Here is an 18,675-nt window from a genome sequence, read left to right as displayed (position 1 = left end):
AAACATTCATTAACCACTTCAGTCCTATATACATTTAAGCCAAATAGCAGATCTACAAGCTCACAATGCGTCGCAAACTTCTGGCCGATCCACACGGTCACGACTTTTTTCTGTTCTGGCCCCACAGTGGTGGAATGAATTCCCCACTGATGTCAGGACAGCAGAGACACTGATGTCAGGACAGCAGAGACACTGATGTCAGGACAGCAGAGACACTGATGTCAGGACAGCAGAGACACTGATGTCAGGACAGCAGAGACACTGATGTCAGGACAGCAGAGACACTGATGCCAGGACAGCAGAGACACTGATGTCAGGACAGCAGAGACACTGATGTCAGGACAGCAGAGTCACTGATGTCAGGACAGCAGAGTCACTGATGTCAGGACAGCAGAGTCACTGATGTCAGGACAGCAGAGTCACTGATGTCAGGACAGCAGAGTCACTGATGTCAGGACAGCAGAGACACTGATGTCAGGACAGCAGAGTCACTGATGTCAGGACAGCAGAGTCACTGATGTCAGGACAGCAGAGACACTGAATGTCAGGACAGCAGAGACACTGATGTCAGGACAGCAGAGACATTGATGTCAGGACAGCAGAGACACTGAATGTCAGGACAGCAGAGACACTGAATGTCAGGACAGCAGAGACACTGATGTCAGGACAGCAGAGTCACTGAATGTCAGGACAGCAGAGTCACTGATGTCAGGACAGCAGAGTCACTGCCCATCTTTCACCGCAGGCTGGAAACGCACCTCTTCAAGAAACACTACCCTTCCTCTTGGCCTGGCCTACTTGTTGTTAACTAGTTGTACGAACTCTTGTTTTATTGTTGTATTGGATCTTGTTTATTCGATACACTTATTAGTTTTATCTCTTGCTCATTTGATTTTGCTATTTTATCTCATCTGTTTAAGACAGTAGGTGGCTGATATATTACACTTTTACCTTAGCTCTAGGTATACTCTTAGTTGCTTGTTTTTGCAGAAAATGCACTTCAGACTTCTGGTGATTAGTAGTTTTGTTCCCTATATGTTGAATGCACTTATTGTAAGTCTCTTTGGATAAAAGTGTCTGCTAAATGACTGTAATGTGAGCTTGTAGATCTGCTATTTTCAATATGGTCCAGGAGTCATAAAGTGAGAGTTTCCAGAAGCAGAGCAGGATGACAGGGTGTTCTGGAGGTTGAGGTGGTTAAAGGCCACAACGTTGTGACAACTAAGTGCTCAGTCAGCTGAATGAGGACGTGTGGCAGAGAGAGAGAGAGAGAGAGAGAGAGAGAGAGAGAGAGAGAGGAAGAGAAGGACAGCGAGAGAGAGAGAGAGAGAGAGAGAGAGAGGAAGAGAAGGATAGAGAGAGAGAGGAAGAGAAGGATAGAGAGAGAGAGGAAGAGAGAGAGAGAGGAAGAGAGAGAGAGAGGAAGAGAAGGAGAGAGAGAGAGAGGAAGAGAAGGAGAGAGAGATAAATCTATGCTGCCACATTTCAGCTGCTGTTGGTCCGGTGCCGACCTCTGGATGACCTCTTTGTGACCTTGCATCTCCTCAGGAGGTTCTAGTCTCTTTCAGGAGGAAACCTTGTAAGTCCATTTAAACTCATTTATATATGCAGGAACAAATAAAAAGCTGAAATATGGAAATACAATTTACAATTAGCCCGCGGACCCCCATTTGAAAAGATAAGCCAGGGACCCCCATAAGAGAAGATTGTTTACAGCTCTAGCAGTGATTCTCAACCATTTTAATCTCAAGGACCCCCAGTTTGACATGCATTAGGGCTACAGACCCCCATTTAATGGCATTTATATCACTTGGACCACAATTTATATTGTAAAATCAATGTTAATGTAACTCTGAGAGTGTACAAATGGAACCAAATGGACCCGTTAGGGTCCATCTGGTTCCATTTGTACACTCTCAGAGTTACAGACCCACAAGGATCCATTTGGTGCCTAATCTATCATTTAGCTGGGGACCCCCTGGAACTCCCTCAAGGACCCTTGGGGGTCCCCGGACCCCACTTTGAGAACCCATGATGTATGATATGAGGTTTCTTTGTGACATACAGTAATACATGATGCCAGTAAAGCTGAGGTTCTGTGTTCTGTCATGTTAATCACTCTGCTAACACCACTTCCTGTTTCAGCTCTCTGTTGTTCAGACAAACAGGAAGTGTTGGCACGGCGATGCGTGGAGGAGGTGAGGGTTTGTGTCGGGGCAGAGAGGTGGTCAAAGTGCGGTGCGGGGGGACGGCACAGGGTCTTCCTGAAGGGTCCCAGGCAAGACACATGAGGAATATTGTATTACAGTTAAATGAATCTATTTCTAATGTACGGTTATGACTTTTACATGATTTCATTTAACCTAAAGCATGTTTTATATCAGGGTATCTAGGATATAATCATTTGAAATGGGGGTCCTTGGTTTTCATGATGTATTTGGGGGTCCTTGGTTTTGGGGGTCCTTGGTTATTCATTATTAAACTATGGAAATGTTTCAGACCATTATAGTGTTTACTCTCACTTTGGAAGGACTTGGTCTCTGAACATACTGTTATAATAGCAGCATCCATTGTGAGCTTGCAGATCTGATATTTTCGACAAAGATGTAGTGTGAAAACAGGAGGGCTACAGTACAGAGCCCTGAGGGCCTCCGGTAGGTCAACAGGGGTCAAGTGTCTGAACTCTTCACCATGTGTTTATTTATAGCTCTGTGGAGCGTGCTGCTGACATGAAGATATATGAACCACATGAGCTGCTGGATGAATCTAGAACAGCAGTGGTTCTTCTCAGCAGGTGGAGCTTGTAGATCTGCTATTTTTGTATATTTTTTTATTTGAAAACTTGTGAAACGGAACATTCTGCACAATGAGTACTTTCTACTTTTGTAGTTGAGTTGAGTATATTTTTATACCAATACTTTTGTACTTTCACTCAAGTAAATTTAGAATTCTGGACTTTTACTTGTAACAGAGTGTTTCTATATTGATACATATACATTTACCATTAAACATAATGTGGACATTATGTTTAATGTCGTCATCCACTATGACAGTTCAGCACGATACATTGATTGATTGATTGATTGATTGTGATCAATCAATGACCTCAGTACATCTCCACATACAGTATAATGTGTGTGTGTGTGTGTGTGTGTGTGTGTGTGTGTGTGTGTGTGTGTGTGTGTGTGTGTGTGTGTGTGTGTGTGTGTGTGTGTGTGTGTGTGTGTGTGTGTGTGTGTGTGTGTGTGTGTGTGTGTGTGTGTGTGTGTGTGTGTGTGTCAGTCAGTCAGTCAGTCAGTCAGTCAGTCAGTCAGTCAGTGACCTCAGTACATCTCCACATACAGCAGTATAATGTGTGTCTGTATATATATGTATATATATATATATATATATATATATATATATATATATATATATATATATAGTACTGTACTATGTAATGTGTAATTACAGTGTACTATGTATTACAGTAATGTGTGTCTGCATTGACCTCTGTTAGGGTCAGTGAGTGGCTGTCTTTATACCAGCACTCAGCAGTTACAGGGTTAAGTGTGTTGTTCTAGGGACACTTCAACACATGGACCGTGTGTGTGTGTGTGTGTGTGTGTGTGTGTGTGTGTGTAGTAGTGTCATAGTGAGTGCAGACAGGCTCAGCTCTGTTCTGATAACATTCACACACACTGTCAGGTCATCCAGTTCACACACACTCTGTGTTTTTAAATCTAATGTTTTATGTATTTATTTATCTCTGCTGTACATTGTTTTATGACTGTCTTTGTTGTTACAGTGATTGTCCTGTGGCTATAGAACACAATGTGTTATCACTTACTTTACTTTACTTACTTTATGTCTGCTTTTATTTATTCTGGAATTAACCCATTCAGACCAGGAATGCATCCATGTAACCACTTTATCCACATTTAATACTATTTAAAAAAAATAGCAGATCTACAAGCTCATAGAAGCCGTAGAGGCCGATCCTTGATCCACAGTCTCTATTGCAGTGGGTGCATAATGTGAATGGTTGACTGGGTGGTGGTGGTGGTGGTGGTGGTGGTAGTGGTGGTAGTGATGGTGGTGATGGTGTGAGGAGCTGTTTTGGTGGAAGATCTCTTTCCTTCAGCGGCACAGTGGAGGTCCTTCTCTAGGTGTGTGCCTTCATGGACCATCCTGCTCCACGTGTCTGTCTGGAGAGCAGCCTCCTCCCAGTTCCTGAGGCTAAAGCAGTGGTACTCAAACTTTTTCATGTCAAGGACCCCCAAATTGACACTTATTAGCCCGTGGACCCCCATTTCAAAAGATATGCCAGGGACCCCCATAAGAGAAGATTTTTTACGGCTCTAGCAGTGCTTCTCAACCATTTTAATTTAGATTGACATGCATTAGGGCTACAGACCCCCATTTAATGGCATTTATATCTCTGGGACCGCAATTCATATTGTAAAATCAATGTTAATGTAACTCTGAGAGTGTACAAATGGAACCAAATGGACCCGTTAGGGTCCATTTGGTTCCATTTTTACACTCTCAGAGTTACAGACCCATAAAGGTCCATTTGGTGCCTAATCTATCATTTAGCTGGGGACCCCCTGGAACCCCCTCAAGTACCCCTGGGGGTCCCCGGACCCCACTTTGAGAACCAATGGGCTAAAGGACACTTTCTCAGGTGTGTTTTGATGTTGTCTTTTATACCTCTTCTTCTTCTTCTTCTTCTTCTGCCCCCATGAGTGCTCTGTCCTTCCTTCAGCTGACCCACAACCTAAACCAACAGTAGTATTTAAGAGCGGGAACACATCTGTGTCATTTTTACATTTATTTGGCTATTCAAAAAATAAAAGATCTACATGTATACTTGTAGATCTGCTATTTTTTTTATGTGAATATGTGTGCAAATCTTTGAATATATATATATATATTTATAAAGCGAACATTTTTAACTAAAATCTTTGCTTCATGGAGGTCCCTGGAACAACATATTTTGAGATGGGGGTCCGCTGCCAAATACATATCATTTTGGGGGTCCTTGAAAACGTTTGAGAACAACTGATATAGAAACAAAAAACTAATACATGTAAAAATGACACAGATTCTTTTCCAGTGTAAAGATGTTGTTCTGAACCAACCAATCGTCTTTCAGTCTCACTTTAAACACAACATTAACTCCTTCACTGCTGCTCACTTCCTGTTGGCCTGCACTGACCTTCAACCTTTCCTGGACCCACTCTGTCTCTACGAGACAAACACCACATGTTGACCCTCTGCTCCTGAACCACACACATACACACACACACACACACACACACACACACACACACACACACACACACACACACAGCACGCACGCACGCACGCACGCACGCACACACACTGAATTCTCCACATATGCCTCTCATCATAGAGGTCATGTTATATATATATAGAGAGAGAGCGGCCGCTTGGGAGAAGGAAGGTTTCCGGTTCGATCCCCTGCAGCTCCCCGAGTTATATTAGTGTGGAAGTGTTCTTGAGCAAAACACTGAACCCCCAACTCTGTCCTGATTAACAGCTTGGTGCCTTGCATGTTTTCCTCTCTCTGTGTGTGTGTGTGTGTGTGTGTACAAGCTCAGCTCACAATGTTGTGAGCTTGTAGATCTGCTATTTTTGCGCACGCACGCACGCACGCACGCACGCACGCACGCACGCACGCACGCACGCACACACACACACACACACACACACACACACACACACACACACACACACGTATAAAGTTCCCAGGAAGTTATCCCCATGGTGCTCCAGGCTGTGAGCCAATCAGATCCTCTGATTCCAGCGGCCCCAGTCCAAATGAATACTAATGAGCTGGTTGTCATGGAGATCTGTTCTTCTGTGTAACCGCGGGCGACCGTACAGCCTGGAGACTTTGTCCTCATCTAGGTCAACAAACACACTGCTGTTACCATGGCAACAAGAACCTGAAACCTGCCTGGAAGAGATTTATACTATTATTATAATAATGATTGTGTTAATACCAAGGAGACACTGTATTAGTATTAGTATTTATACTATAGTATTATAATAATGATTGTGTTAATACCAAGGAGACACTGTATTAGTATTAGTATTTATACTATTATTATAATAATGATTGTGTTAATACCAAGGAGACACTGTATTAGTATTATTAGTATTTGAGTTAATGTGATGGTATTTTAGTTTATTGATATTAGACCATTAAGAGCGGGAACACTTTGTGTGTCATTTTTTGATTTCTTTGGCTATTTTTGAAAAATCGTGAACATTTGTGCAAATCTTTGAATACATATTTTTTTGAAAGCGAACATTTGTAACTCAAATCTTTGCTTCTGAGGGGCGGTCCCTGGAACTAAATATTATACAAATGTTCACTTTAAAAATATACATATTCAAAGATTTGCACAAATATTCATGAATTTTCCAAAATAGCAGATCTACAAGCTCAGCGCTGCACTCGGTAAGTCTGCTATTTTTTAACAGCCAAATAAATGTAAAAAATACTCAGATTCATGGATTATTGATTTAAGGTATTGTTTATTTGAATATAAATTATGTTGACACAGTTCTGAAACCTCTGTATGATATAGAGTTTTATAAGAGCTTTAGTTCTAGTGGAAAATGACCGGATGTCAGGATTATAATGAAGAGTTTAGTCAGAGATGATGTAACAAGGCCTTGTAACTCGTAACCGTAACGTGATGAACAAAGTGCTTAATTTAGGACATTTACAATAAATCCCCTAAAAAATACACAACGATCTCCTCTATTCAGTGCAGATAGAAACATAAGATAGTGTGTGTGTGTGTGTGTGTGTGTGTGTGTGTGTGTGTGTGTGTGTGTGTGTGTGTGTGTGTGTGTGTGTGTGTGTGTGTGTGTGTGTGTGTGTGTGTGTGTGTGTGTGTGTGTGTGTGTGTGTGTGTGTGTGTGTGTGTGTGTGTGTGTGTGTGTGTGTGTGTGTGTGCGCGCGCGTGTTAGTGTCTCTGTGGGAAGTGCGTGGGTCTGACAGTTAGGATCAGTGGGAAATGTGTGGTCAGTGGTTTATGGTCGTTGGTCAGTAAGTGTGTGGTTGTGTCTTAATGAGAAACAGACCTTCAGGAATTCTTTCACTCACTGTAGTGGATCACACTGTTCTGATGTTACAGTGTTTCACTCACTGTAGTGGATCACACTGTTCTGATGTTACAGTGTTTCACTCACTGTAGTGGATCACACTGTTCTGATGTTACAGTGTTTCACTCACTGTAGTGGATCACACTGTTCTGATGTTACAGTGTATCACTGTAGTGGATCACACTGTTCTGATGTTACAGTGTTTCACTCACTGTAGTGGATCACACTGTTCTGATGTTACAGTGTTTCACTCACTGTAGTGGATCACACTGTTCTGATGTTACAGTGTTTCACTCACTGTAGTGGATCACACTGTTCTGATGTTACAGTGTATCACTGTAGTGGATCACACTGTTCTGATGTTACAGTGTTTCACTCACTGTAGTGGATCACACTGTTCTGATGTTACAGTGTTTCACTCACTGTAGTGGATCACACTATTCTGATGTTACAGTGTTTCACTCACTGTAGTGGATCACACTGTTCTGATGTTACAGTGTATCACTGTAGTGGATCACACTATTCTGATGTTACAGTGTTTCACTCACTGTAGTGGATCACACTGTTCTGATGTTACAGTGTTTCACTCACTGTAGTGGATCACACTGTTCTGATGTTACAGTGTTTCACTGTAGTGGATCACACTGTTCTGATGTTACAGTGTATCACTGTAGTGGATCACACTGTTCTGATGTTACAGTGTTTCACTCACTGTAGTGGATCACACTGTTCTGATGTTACAGTGTTTCACTCACTGTAGTGGATCACACTGTTCTGATGTTACAGTGTATCACTGTAGTGGATCACACTGTTCTGATGTTACAGTGTATCACTGTAGTGGATCACACTGTTCTGATGTTACAGTGTTTCACTCACTGTAGTGGATCACACTGTTCTGATGTTACAGTGTTTCACTCACTGTAGTGGATCACACTGTTCTGATGTTACAGTGTTTCAGAGAGAGAGAGAGAGAGAGAGAGAGAGAGAGAGAGAGAGAGAGAGAGAGAGAGAGAGAGAGAGAGAGAGAGAGAGAGAGAGAGAGAGAGAGAGAGAGAGAGAGTGTGAGGGGACATTGGTCACAGTGCTACAGTGTGTTTCACATAAAAACATCTTATAAAATAAGTAATTTAAATAATAAACTGAATAATTTAAATGTATTTGTTGCAGTAAGGGTTAACTGCTAGCCTGGCATTGGACAGACTGATAACATGGATTCACTCTCATGTTCCTCCTGCTATCAGTCTGCCTTGCTCAATGAGCCCTCAGTCTGTACAGTGGTGGTGGTTGAGGGGGGTTGGATTGGAACCATGTGACGTGATCATGTGATCATGTGATCAGTTGTTGCTGTGTCCTATTGGCTCACTGTTCACTAAACATCACTGAATGAAGCAGAGCAACGAGGACACCTAGTGGTGAACATTAGTCATCACACTGTGTCATTACATTACAGTCATTTAACAGACACTTTTATCCAAAGAGACTTACAGTAAGTCACTTATAATAAATAAGTACATTCAACATAGTGGGAACTAAACTACTAATCACCAGAAGCATTTAGTGCATTCTCTTTTTTCCCTCTACACTGAAAATAGCTGATTTACAACACGCTGCAACACGTTGTGATCTTGTATATCTGCTATTTTCGGTGAGTGAGCGTTCTTGTATTCCAGACTACTACCCAGGAGGGCTTGGGGATCTATGGCTGTTTATCTGGAATACATTAAATGTATGTAGGTCACCTAGGTCATACATGGGCCACATGGGGCCCCCACCTTCACTTAATGTGGCCCCCACCTTCACTTAATGTGGCCCCCACCTTCACTTAATGTGGCCCCCACCTTCACTTAATGTGGCCCACAGGTTAATATCAGAATAGTGATATATTAATAATATATATTTATTTCAGCTGTTATGATTCTAAACATGTAAACATGACCCGCTTTAATGACTTCTGTCTATATTAGTAGCTTAATGACTTGTATTAACATTCTATTGTCTTTTTTATGTCCAATGTATTTGTATTTAAGTTCATAAAGTTAACATAAGTATAACTAAATGCATTTGAAATTAAACAAAAATGGTACTTTTCAGGATTCCAAATTCAAAAATAGCAAAAATAGCAGATCTACAAGCTCAAAACGTGTCGCACTGTGACGCGTTTTGAGCTTGTAGATCTGCTATTTTTGCATTTTTTTTTGCTCCTCAAGCGTGTAGAATGACGTCACTGGGATCCATTCACTCAGCATGCTGCTATTCCGGATCCGGTCTAGAGCGGAAACGGTGAGCATGTGAAAATCACCGGATTCGGTAGGCGGGCTCTAGACCGGAAACAGAACGCTGGTACGGAGAGCATTGATGCTATTGGCTGAACGTTCTGCCCCTCGCCGCCGCTGATTGGCTGAACGTTCTGCCGCCGGTAAACAGCGCCATAATCAATGTGTTTCATCCCGCTGTGTTTGTTATGAAGATAGTACTTTATACAACTTTATCCTTCATTAATAGAGTTATAAATGAACTACAGCCTCTATATACTCTATATGAGGCTACATGATGCTAAGCTAACCTAGTAGTTACTTTCTATGAGGCTACATGATGCTAAGCTAAGAAGCTAACGGTAAGACTGAAGACAACGCTAGCCTGGCTAATGCTGCTAGTGTTTACTTTGTTAAATGTTTCATTGTAACCTTAATGGTGTTTAAAGTGCTTTAATAATAACCTTAGTTTATTTTAATGTTTAATTCCGTCAGATATGAGCTGTCAGGAGTCAAGTCAATGTATTTTAATATATTTTAATGTGTTTTAATAATGTTTATTTGGTCAGATATGAGCTGTCAGACTAACATTAACATATTGTAATGTATTTTAATAATGTCTAATATATTTCAATAATGTTTATTGTATCAGATATGAGCTGTCAGGAGCAACCTTAATGTATTTTAATATATTTTAATGCATTTTAATGTATTGTAATGTTTATTTGGTCAGATATGAGCTGTCAGACTAACATTAATGTATTTTAATGTATTTTAATATATTTTATTTGGTCAGATATGAGCTTTCAGACTAACATTAATGTATTGTAATGTTTATTTGGTCAGATATGAGCTGTCAGACTAACATTAATATATTTTAATGTATTTTAATGTTGTTTATTTGGTCAGATATGAGCTGTCAGACTAACATTAATATATTTTAATGTATTTTAATGTTGTTTATTTGGTCAGATATGAGCTATCAGACTAACATTAATATATTTTAATGTTGTTTATTTGGTCAGATATGAGCTGTCAGACTAACATTAATTTATTTTATTGTATTTTAATGTATTTTAATGTTTATTTCATCAGATATGAGCTTTCAGACTAACATTAATGTATTTTAATATATTTTATTTGGTCAGATATGAGCTGTCAGACTAACATTAATATATTTTAATATATTTTAATGTATTGTAATGTTTATTTCATCAGATATGAGCTGTCAGACTAACCTTAATGTATTTTAATGTATTTTAGTGTTGTTTATTTGGTCAGATATGAGCTGTCAGACTAACATTAATTTATTTTATTGTATTTTAATGTATTGTAATGTTTATTTCATCAGATATGAGCTGTCAGGTGAAGTTACAGGATTTACCGTCTCATGTGTTGGAAACTGTTTTAACTACAAACAATATGATGACCAGGTGAGTGTTTTAATATTGATAATAATAATAATAATTATTATAATAATAATAATAACTACAAACAATATGATGACCAGGTGAGTGTTTTAATATTAATGATGATAGTAATTATATTTCACATTGTTTTACAAATCACACATGAGGACTTGGTCTCAATATTTCGTGTTGTGAGATTTTATTTGGTTTTTATCCATGATAATAATACATATAATAATAATAATAATAATAACCAGGACCACTTAGGAAAAAAGTCAATTCAGTGTGCATCATCTCACTGCATGTACCTGTATTATTTGTATTATTTGTATTATTTGTATTATTTGTATGAGGTACAAATAAACCCTTGATTCTTGCGTCTGAGATGTAGTGGAGTAGAAGTATAAAGTATCAACACATAGAAATACTCAAGTAAATAAAAAACCCTCACAATCGTACTTGAGTGCATTACTTTAATACATGTATTTAGTTACTTTGCACCACTGTTGGCCAGCGAGGGCTCTAGGTTTATTTATTGTCACATTTTACATCAGAGTCCAATTAACTAGTTCTGCTTCCTCAGTATACAGTGTAAAGAAGTAATAATAGTTAACTATAAAGAAAACATCACATGGGACGTATCATCAGTGTTGTAGCCTGGGGTCATCGTGTGTTTGGGGTCTCACAACAACATACACCCTCACCCAGGTGACCCAGCCGGGGTTGATCAAGCCCTGACTTACGTCCCAGTAGCTACTGTACCCACAGTCAGTCCTCTAAGGCAGTGGTTTTCAACCAGTGGTCCGGGGACCACCAGTGGTCCTTGAGGGAGTTCCAGGGGGTCCCCAGCAAAATTATAGATAGGAACCAAATGGACCCTTATGAGTCTGTAACTCTGAGAGTGTACAAATGGAACCAAATGGACCCTAACGGGTCCATTTGGTTCCATTTGTACACTCTCAGAGTTACATTAACTTTGATTGTATGATAAACATTGGGGTCCCAGAGATAGAAATGCCATTAAATGGGGGTCTGTAGCATAATGCATGTTAAACTGGGGGTCCTTGAAATTAAAATGGTTGAGAATCACTGCTAGAGACGTAAGAATCGTCTCTTATTGGGGGACCCTCACATATCTTTTCAAATGGGGGTCCCTGGGCTAATGTGTGTCAATTTGGGGGTCCTTGACGCAAAAAAGGTTGAAAACCACTGCTCTAAGGGAAAGACAGACTTATGTCCCAGTAGCTACCCACGGTCAGTCCTCTTAGGGAAAGACAGACTTATGTCCCAGTAGCTACCCACGGTCAGTCCTCTTAGGGAAAGACAGACTTATGTCCCAGTAGCTACTGTACCCACGGTCAGTCCTCTTACGGAAAGACAGACTTATGTCCCAGTAGCTACTGTACCCACGGTCAGTCCTCTTACGGAAAGACAGACTTATGTCCCAGTAGCTACTGTACCCACAGTCAGTCCTCTTAGGGAAAGACAGACTTATGTCCCAGTAGCTACTGTACCCACGGTCAGTCCTCTTACGGAAAGACAGACTTATGTCCCAGTAGCTACTGTACCCACAGTCAGTCCTCTTACGGAAAGACAGACTTATGTCCCAGTAGCTACTGTACCCACAGTCAGTCCTCTTAGGGAAAGACAGACTTATGTCCCAGTAGCTACTGTACCCACGGTCAGTCCTCTGAGGGAAAGACAGACTTATGTCCCAGTAGCTACTGTACCCACGGTCAGTCCTCTTAGGGAAAGACAGACTTATGTCCCAGTAGCTACTGTACCCACGGTCAGTCCTCTTAGGGAAAGACAGGGCCACTCAGTCCGCTTCTCCGGAAGTACTCTGCCGGGACTCGGGGAGAGGGGAGGCTCTGGCACGTGGAGGGACTAGGCTCTGTGGGTTGTCTCCTGGCCGGGCTCCTCCTTCGTCTCATCTGGTCCAGGACCTGAGTGCTGTACCAGATCCTCTGCACCGGCCCCGATCCAAACGTTTCATTCTGGCGTGATGGTGTGTTGGGCCGTGGTGGTACTGCAGGCTCCACTAGCAGAACAGTGTAAATGAATGTATAATATAATAATAGTGTTTGGTTTTGGTTCTTCCAGGACGTGTCCTCCAGAGAGGCCTGGTTCTGCCCTGATCTTCCCCCAGAGCAGGTGTTCTCTGTGGGATCCCAGTCCCACCGGAGAGGCCCTGTCTGTCCACCTCTCCTACTACAGGTACATTAAAACACCTCTCCTACTACAGGTAAACTATACAATAAATACATTAAAACACCTCTCCTACTACAGGTAAACTATACAATAAATACATTAAAACACCTCTCCTACTACAGGTAAACTATAAATAAATACATTAAAACACCTCTCCTACTACAGGTAAACTATAAATAAATACATTAAAACACCTCTCCTACTACAGGTAAACTATACAATAAATACATTAAAACACCTCTCCTACTACAGGTAAACTATAAATAAATACATTAAAACACCTCTCCTACTACAGGTAAACTATACAATAAATACATTAAAACACCTCTCGTACTACAGGTAAACTATAAATAAATACATTAAAACACCTCTCCTACTACAGGTAAACTATACAATAAATACATTAAAACACCTCTCCTACTACAGGTAAACTATAAATAAATACATTAAAACACCTCTCGTACTACAGGTAAACTATAAATAAATACATTAAAACACCTCTCGTACTACAGGTAAACTATAAATAAATACATTAAAACACCTCTCCTACTACAGGTAAACTATAAATAAATACATTAAAACACCTCTCCTACTACAGGTAAACTATAAATAAATACATTAAAACACCTCTCCTACTACAGGTAAACTATAAATAAATACATTAAAACACCTCTCCTACTACAGGTAAACTATACAATAAATACATTAAAACACCTCTCCTACTACAGGTAAACTATAAATAAATACATTAAAACACCTCTCCTACTACAGGTAAACTATAAATAAATACATTAAAACACCTCTCCTACTACAGGTAAACTATACAATAAATACATTAAAACACCTCTCCTACTACAGGTAAACTATACAATAAATACATTAAAACACCTCTCCTACTACAGGTAAACTATAAATAAATACATTAAAACACCTCTCCTACTACAGGTAAACTATACAATAAATACATTAAAACACCTCTCGTACTACAGGTAAACTATAAATAAATACATTAAAACACCTCTCCTACTACAGGTAAACTATACAATAAATACATTAAAACACCTCTCCTACTACAGGTAAACTATAAATAAATACATTAAAACACCTCTCCTACTACAGGTAAACTATAAATAAATACATTAAAACACCTCTCGTACTACAGGTAAACTATAAATAAATACATTAAAACACCTCTCCTACTACAGGTAAACTATAAATAAATACATTAAAACACCTCTCCTACTACAGGTAAACTATAAATAAATACATTAAAACACCTCTCCTACTACAGGTAAACTATAAATAAATACATTAAAACACCTCTCCTACTACAGGTAAACTATACAATAAATACATTAAAACACCTCTCCTACTACAGGTAAACTATACAATAAATACATTAAAACACCTCTCCTACTACAGGTAAACTATGTGTGGTTGTGTCTGGCTGTTCTCCAGTTCTCCAGTAATCTCACAGACCACTGGACCAGACAGTGTGTGGAATACGGAGTCACATGTCATAGATCATTTAACTAAAACTAAGATGAGAGAACATATTACTCCAGCTCTAGCTTCACTACACTGGCTCCCTGTTGTGTTTAGGATTGGTTTGACTAGTTTATAATTAAAGCTCTAAATGGTCTGGCACCTTCCTACCTCTATGACTGCCTAGAGAGATATGTTCCAAACCGGCCCCTCAGGTCTAGATATGTTCCAAACCGGCCCCTCAGGTCTAGATATGTTCCAAACCGGCCCCTGCGATGTCTGCGTGCATCACAGATTCATGTCTGTTTCATGTCCTCACTGTATCGACTGAATGATTGACATGACTATGTCGACTGAATGATTCACTGCCATCTGTGCTTTTCTTTTAATGTTTTATGCTTTTTTTCTTTTTTTGCTTTATTGTTAAATTAGTTGTACTTTTCAGTAAGTGTGTGTGTGTGTGTGTGTGTGTGTGTGTGTGTGTGTGTGTGTGTGTGTGTGTGTGTGTGTGTGTGTGTGTGTGTGTGTGTGTGTGTGTGTGTGTGTGTGTGTGTGTGTGTGTGTGTGTGTGTGTGTGTGTGTGTGAGAACAGAAACCCCAGGCTGGTCCTCTCAGAGAAGACGTTACGCCTGGCTCATCGTCATGCCAGACAGAACAACAAGAGCAGCTTCAGCTGCTTCCTGCTGGGAACCGTGTCTGTGGACCTGGGTGAGACCTTATGACCACACACACACACACACACACACACACACACACACACACACACACACACACACACACACACACACACACACACACACACACACACATAGTGAAATGTCAGACCCAGAATAAGTACTTATTAGCTCTGATCTTATAAAGTAAGATCAGAGCTATTTAGCCGGACTTCACATGACGTGTCAGCCTGTGTATGCCCATGTATGGACGAAAGGGGGACAGACTTTTACATGCCCATGTATGGACGAAAGGGGGACAGACTTTTACATGCCCATGTATGGACGAAAGGGGGACAGACTTTTACATGCCCATGTATGGACGAAAGGGGGACAGACTTTTACATGCCCATGTATGGACGAAAGGGGGACAGACTTTTACATGCCCATGTATGGACGAAAGGGGGACAGACTTTTACATGCCCATGTATGGACGAAAGGGGGACAGACTTTTACATGCCCATGTATGGACGAAAGGGGACAGACTTTTACATGCCCATGTATGGACGAAAGGGGACAGACTTTTATGGCTGGGGCCTAAGGGTAAAGGGGGCATGCCCATGTATGGAGAAAACAGGTACAAAGCCTCATGTAGGCCCGACCCCCTGGGTCTGGCAACTAGACTGGTTAAGGTTCATTCAGAGTCGTCCTGTATGTATGCTGGTGAGGCCCAGGTGTCTCTTGTTGTTGTTGAATTGACTGTTGTTGTTGTTTTGCTGTGCCGTGTAGATGAGGAAGGAGTAGCCGTGACTCTGGACCGCTTTGACCCGGGTAGAGAGCAGTCTGGAGTGAAGGTTCCCTCTGGAGAGCCGGGTAGAGAGCAGTCTGGAGTGAAGGTTCCCTCTGCTCTGGCACCAGGAGATGTGTGCGTTCCCTGTGTGTTTGTTACGGACACACACAGCGAACCACACACAGACTCCATCATCCAATCAGAGGCCCAGTTCCATGAGGCCTTCAAGGTACCCATTCATGTCTTTATTTTATTGAACAAACAGACCAGTAGACTCTGCTGTAACTAGGGTTGCCCCCCGTCTCGTAAAATACGGAATCGTACCGTAATTGGAAACTAAAAGACGTGTTCCGTATTGAACCGATACAGGACGCACTTTGTCCCGTATTGTCAGGTCGGGGAATCAATATGAATGATAGGGCGTCTATGAGCCGTCCTGTCTCTTCTCTCCACTGTGTGACTGAGAGAGTGAGAGCTCAGCTGTGCGGGTGTCAGTCAGTGTTGCCAAGTATAGTGAGAGAAATGAGCCAGCCGACCTACAAAAACAATCCAAAAACAAGCCAAATTTTGTCCAAAAGTTGCGGTAAATAAACAGACTTGGCAACGCTGGTATGGTGCTATTGTCTGGGAGTGTGCTCAGCGGCTCATTACTCATGACATGACCAATGAGAGTTAGCGCTTTCACGTTGCTAAGATACGTTCTGTGCGGCTGTGCCAATCCTCATGGTTGCCTAGTTACCTCTGCTCAGTCACTGCACCGCGCTGTTTGAAAATGTCTACATCCGTCACTCCACCGCGTCCTCAAAGGAGAAAACGCCTCTTAAAGTACAGACGTGAGGGAGTGGGAACGGGAAGAGGCAAACCCTCGGCTTGACAGCGTCTGCGTCAGTGCTTGTTTTTGGAGGTGGGTTGGCTTATTTCTCTCACCAGAGTTGGCAACACTGGCACTACAACAAACCAGAGGCAGAGAAAAAGGATTTGAGCGATATGAGTGTCTTACTTTATAACACATGACATGGTTCCCCCCATGGAGATAACACACTTACTACAGGTACAACTATGAAGCTGGACATGACTTCATAAAGTATGTCCTGAGTCCTGCAACGTCCCGCTTATAAAGGAGGGAGAACATCTCACATCTCTCACTATTCCACCTCTACAAGACCAGTGTAGCCCTGTAAACCTAAATGTTAACATGTTATTCAATATATTATTTTAACAACATAGAGGCTATTCTAAACCAAGCCCTGTTTCCATGGTTATGTTATTGCATTGAATGAATTATATTCTACAGTTTAACTCAGTGATTCTCAGCCATTTTAATTTCAAGGACCCTCAATGTGATAGAAATTAATGAAATTAATTAATCCCATAGATTAATAGAAATGAATGTATGGGACCTTAACTCATTCAGTGCCAATGACGGGAACACGTCAAAATAGTGTTTATTTCTTTTTTCGCCAACCCCCCCCCCCTCTCAGAGGGGAAAAGGAAATTAAACACTGACATCTGCTGGTCAAAAAATCTCATAAAAATCAGAGGAACAGGTGGGCCTAAATATTGATTTGGCCAAAAGCTATAAATGATGTGAAGCCTGTGTAGTTAGTTTAGGCAGCATGCCAACCTGATCAGGTGACCAGTCACATGATCTGTTCTCCTGATCTGGGCGGCTATGACCTTCATTGGCTCCCAGCAAAACACAGAATAGATTTCAAAATACTCATCACCACCTACAAAGCCCTCAATAACCAGGCCCCCCCGCTACCTCTCTGACCTCCTCCACCGCCCCACGCCCCCTCCCGCTCCCTCAGGTCTGGCAACGCAAACCTCCTGGACTTCCCCAAAAAAATAAAAAAACGCACCTGGGGTGACAGACAGGGTTTTTTCAGTTGCGGCCCCCACCCTTTGGAACCCACTCCCACCTCACATCAAAGCCCCCCCCCCACTCTTGCCGTGTTCAAAGCCTCCCTCAAAACCCGCCTCTTTAGACTCTCTTTCCCTGCCTAAACCTAACCAAACCTCACTTCCTTCCTCCACGTCTTAGCCTTTGTTTTTAGCCTTTTAACGTTTTCTTTTCTCCTAATAAAAGTTGTTTTTAAGCTGTTTTGTAAAGCGACTTTGGGTACTAGAAAAACGCTATGTAAGTCTGATGTATAGACCACTGAAGTCTGACGTAATTTACGCATCCTTTGTTTGTCTACCTGGTTCGCAGTTTTCCACCCCCATTCTGAATCCCACAGACGTATTTAATATCGCTAGCCTCGCGTAGCCAGACAATATCACACGACACACTGCGTGGATATTAGTCTGGTCCCTATCAACGGTAGATTTTCTTCCAAGGGGCGGTTACAAAAAGATCCAAACGGACTCTATTGGTTAGACCTAAACCAATCAGAGCAGTGCTTCCTTGAACGAACCAATCAGAGCAGTGCTTCCTTGTACGTCATTGCTCCAAATAAGGTGATAAGCCCGCCCACATTTGGATACTGGGCCCTGGTTGGCTCCGCACAACTGCGGAGGGAGAGAATTGAAATCTCTATGGAGGGGGGCCAGACCTAATCTGCCGAGGGCTAAAGTGCATGCAATTTTGCAAAGGCAGATTCGTCTGGAACCAGGCTATAATATCGCGTCAAATAAGAACTGTGTTCCAAAAATAAACTAATGACCCCGGTGGTTTGACTCTTATGGATATGAAGCATCAACTGACGGTGAGAAAACCATAATGTTACTTCCACCGAATTAGTTACATT

General features: G+C 41.3%; 1 protein-coding gene across 1 annotated transcript in view; it reads left to right on the top strand.

Moving 5' to 3' along the window:
- Positions 1 to 9,622: 9,622 nt before the first annotated feature.
- stil (STIL centriolar assembly protein) overlaps positions 9,623 to 18,675 on the top strand; it is a 36,129-nt gene continuing 27,076 nt past the window's right edge. The window contains exons 1-5 of the mRNA XM_084066278.1: positions 9,623 to 9,739; positions 10,729 to 10,810; positions 12,890 to 13,003; positions 15,075 to 15,190; positions 15,925 to 16,154. Of these exons, the coding sequence (XP_083922404.1) occupies positions 10,731 to 10,810; positions 12,890 to 13,003; positions 15,075 to 15,190; positions 15,925 to 16,154 (540 nt within the window). The 5' untranslated portion in view covers positions 9,623 to 9,739; positions 10,729 to 10,730. The remainder of the gene's footprint in view (positions 9,740 to 10,728; positions 10,811 to 12,889; positions 13,004 to 15,074; positions 15,191 to 15,924; positions 16,155 to 18,675) is intronic.

Source organism: Gymnoscopelus microlampas (assembly GCF_963454915.1).
Source record: "Gymnoscopelus microlampas genome assembly, chromosome: 9".
Lineage (NCBI taxonomy): Eukaryota > Metazoa > Chordata > Actinopteri > Myctophiformes > Myctophidae > Gymnoscopelus > Gymnoscopelus microlampas.
The sequence above is the reverse complement of the archived record's forward strand: the minus strand, read 5'-3'. Positions and strand labels throughout refer to the sequence as shown.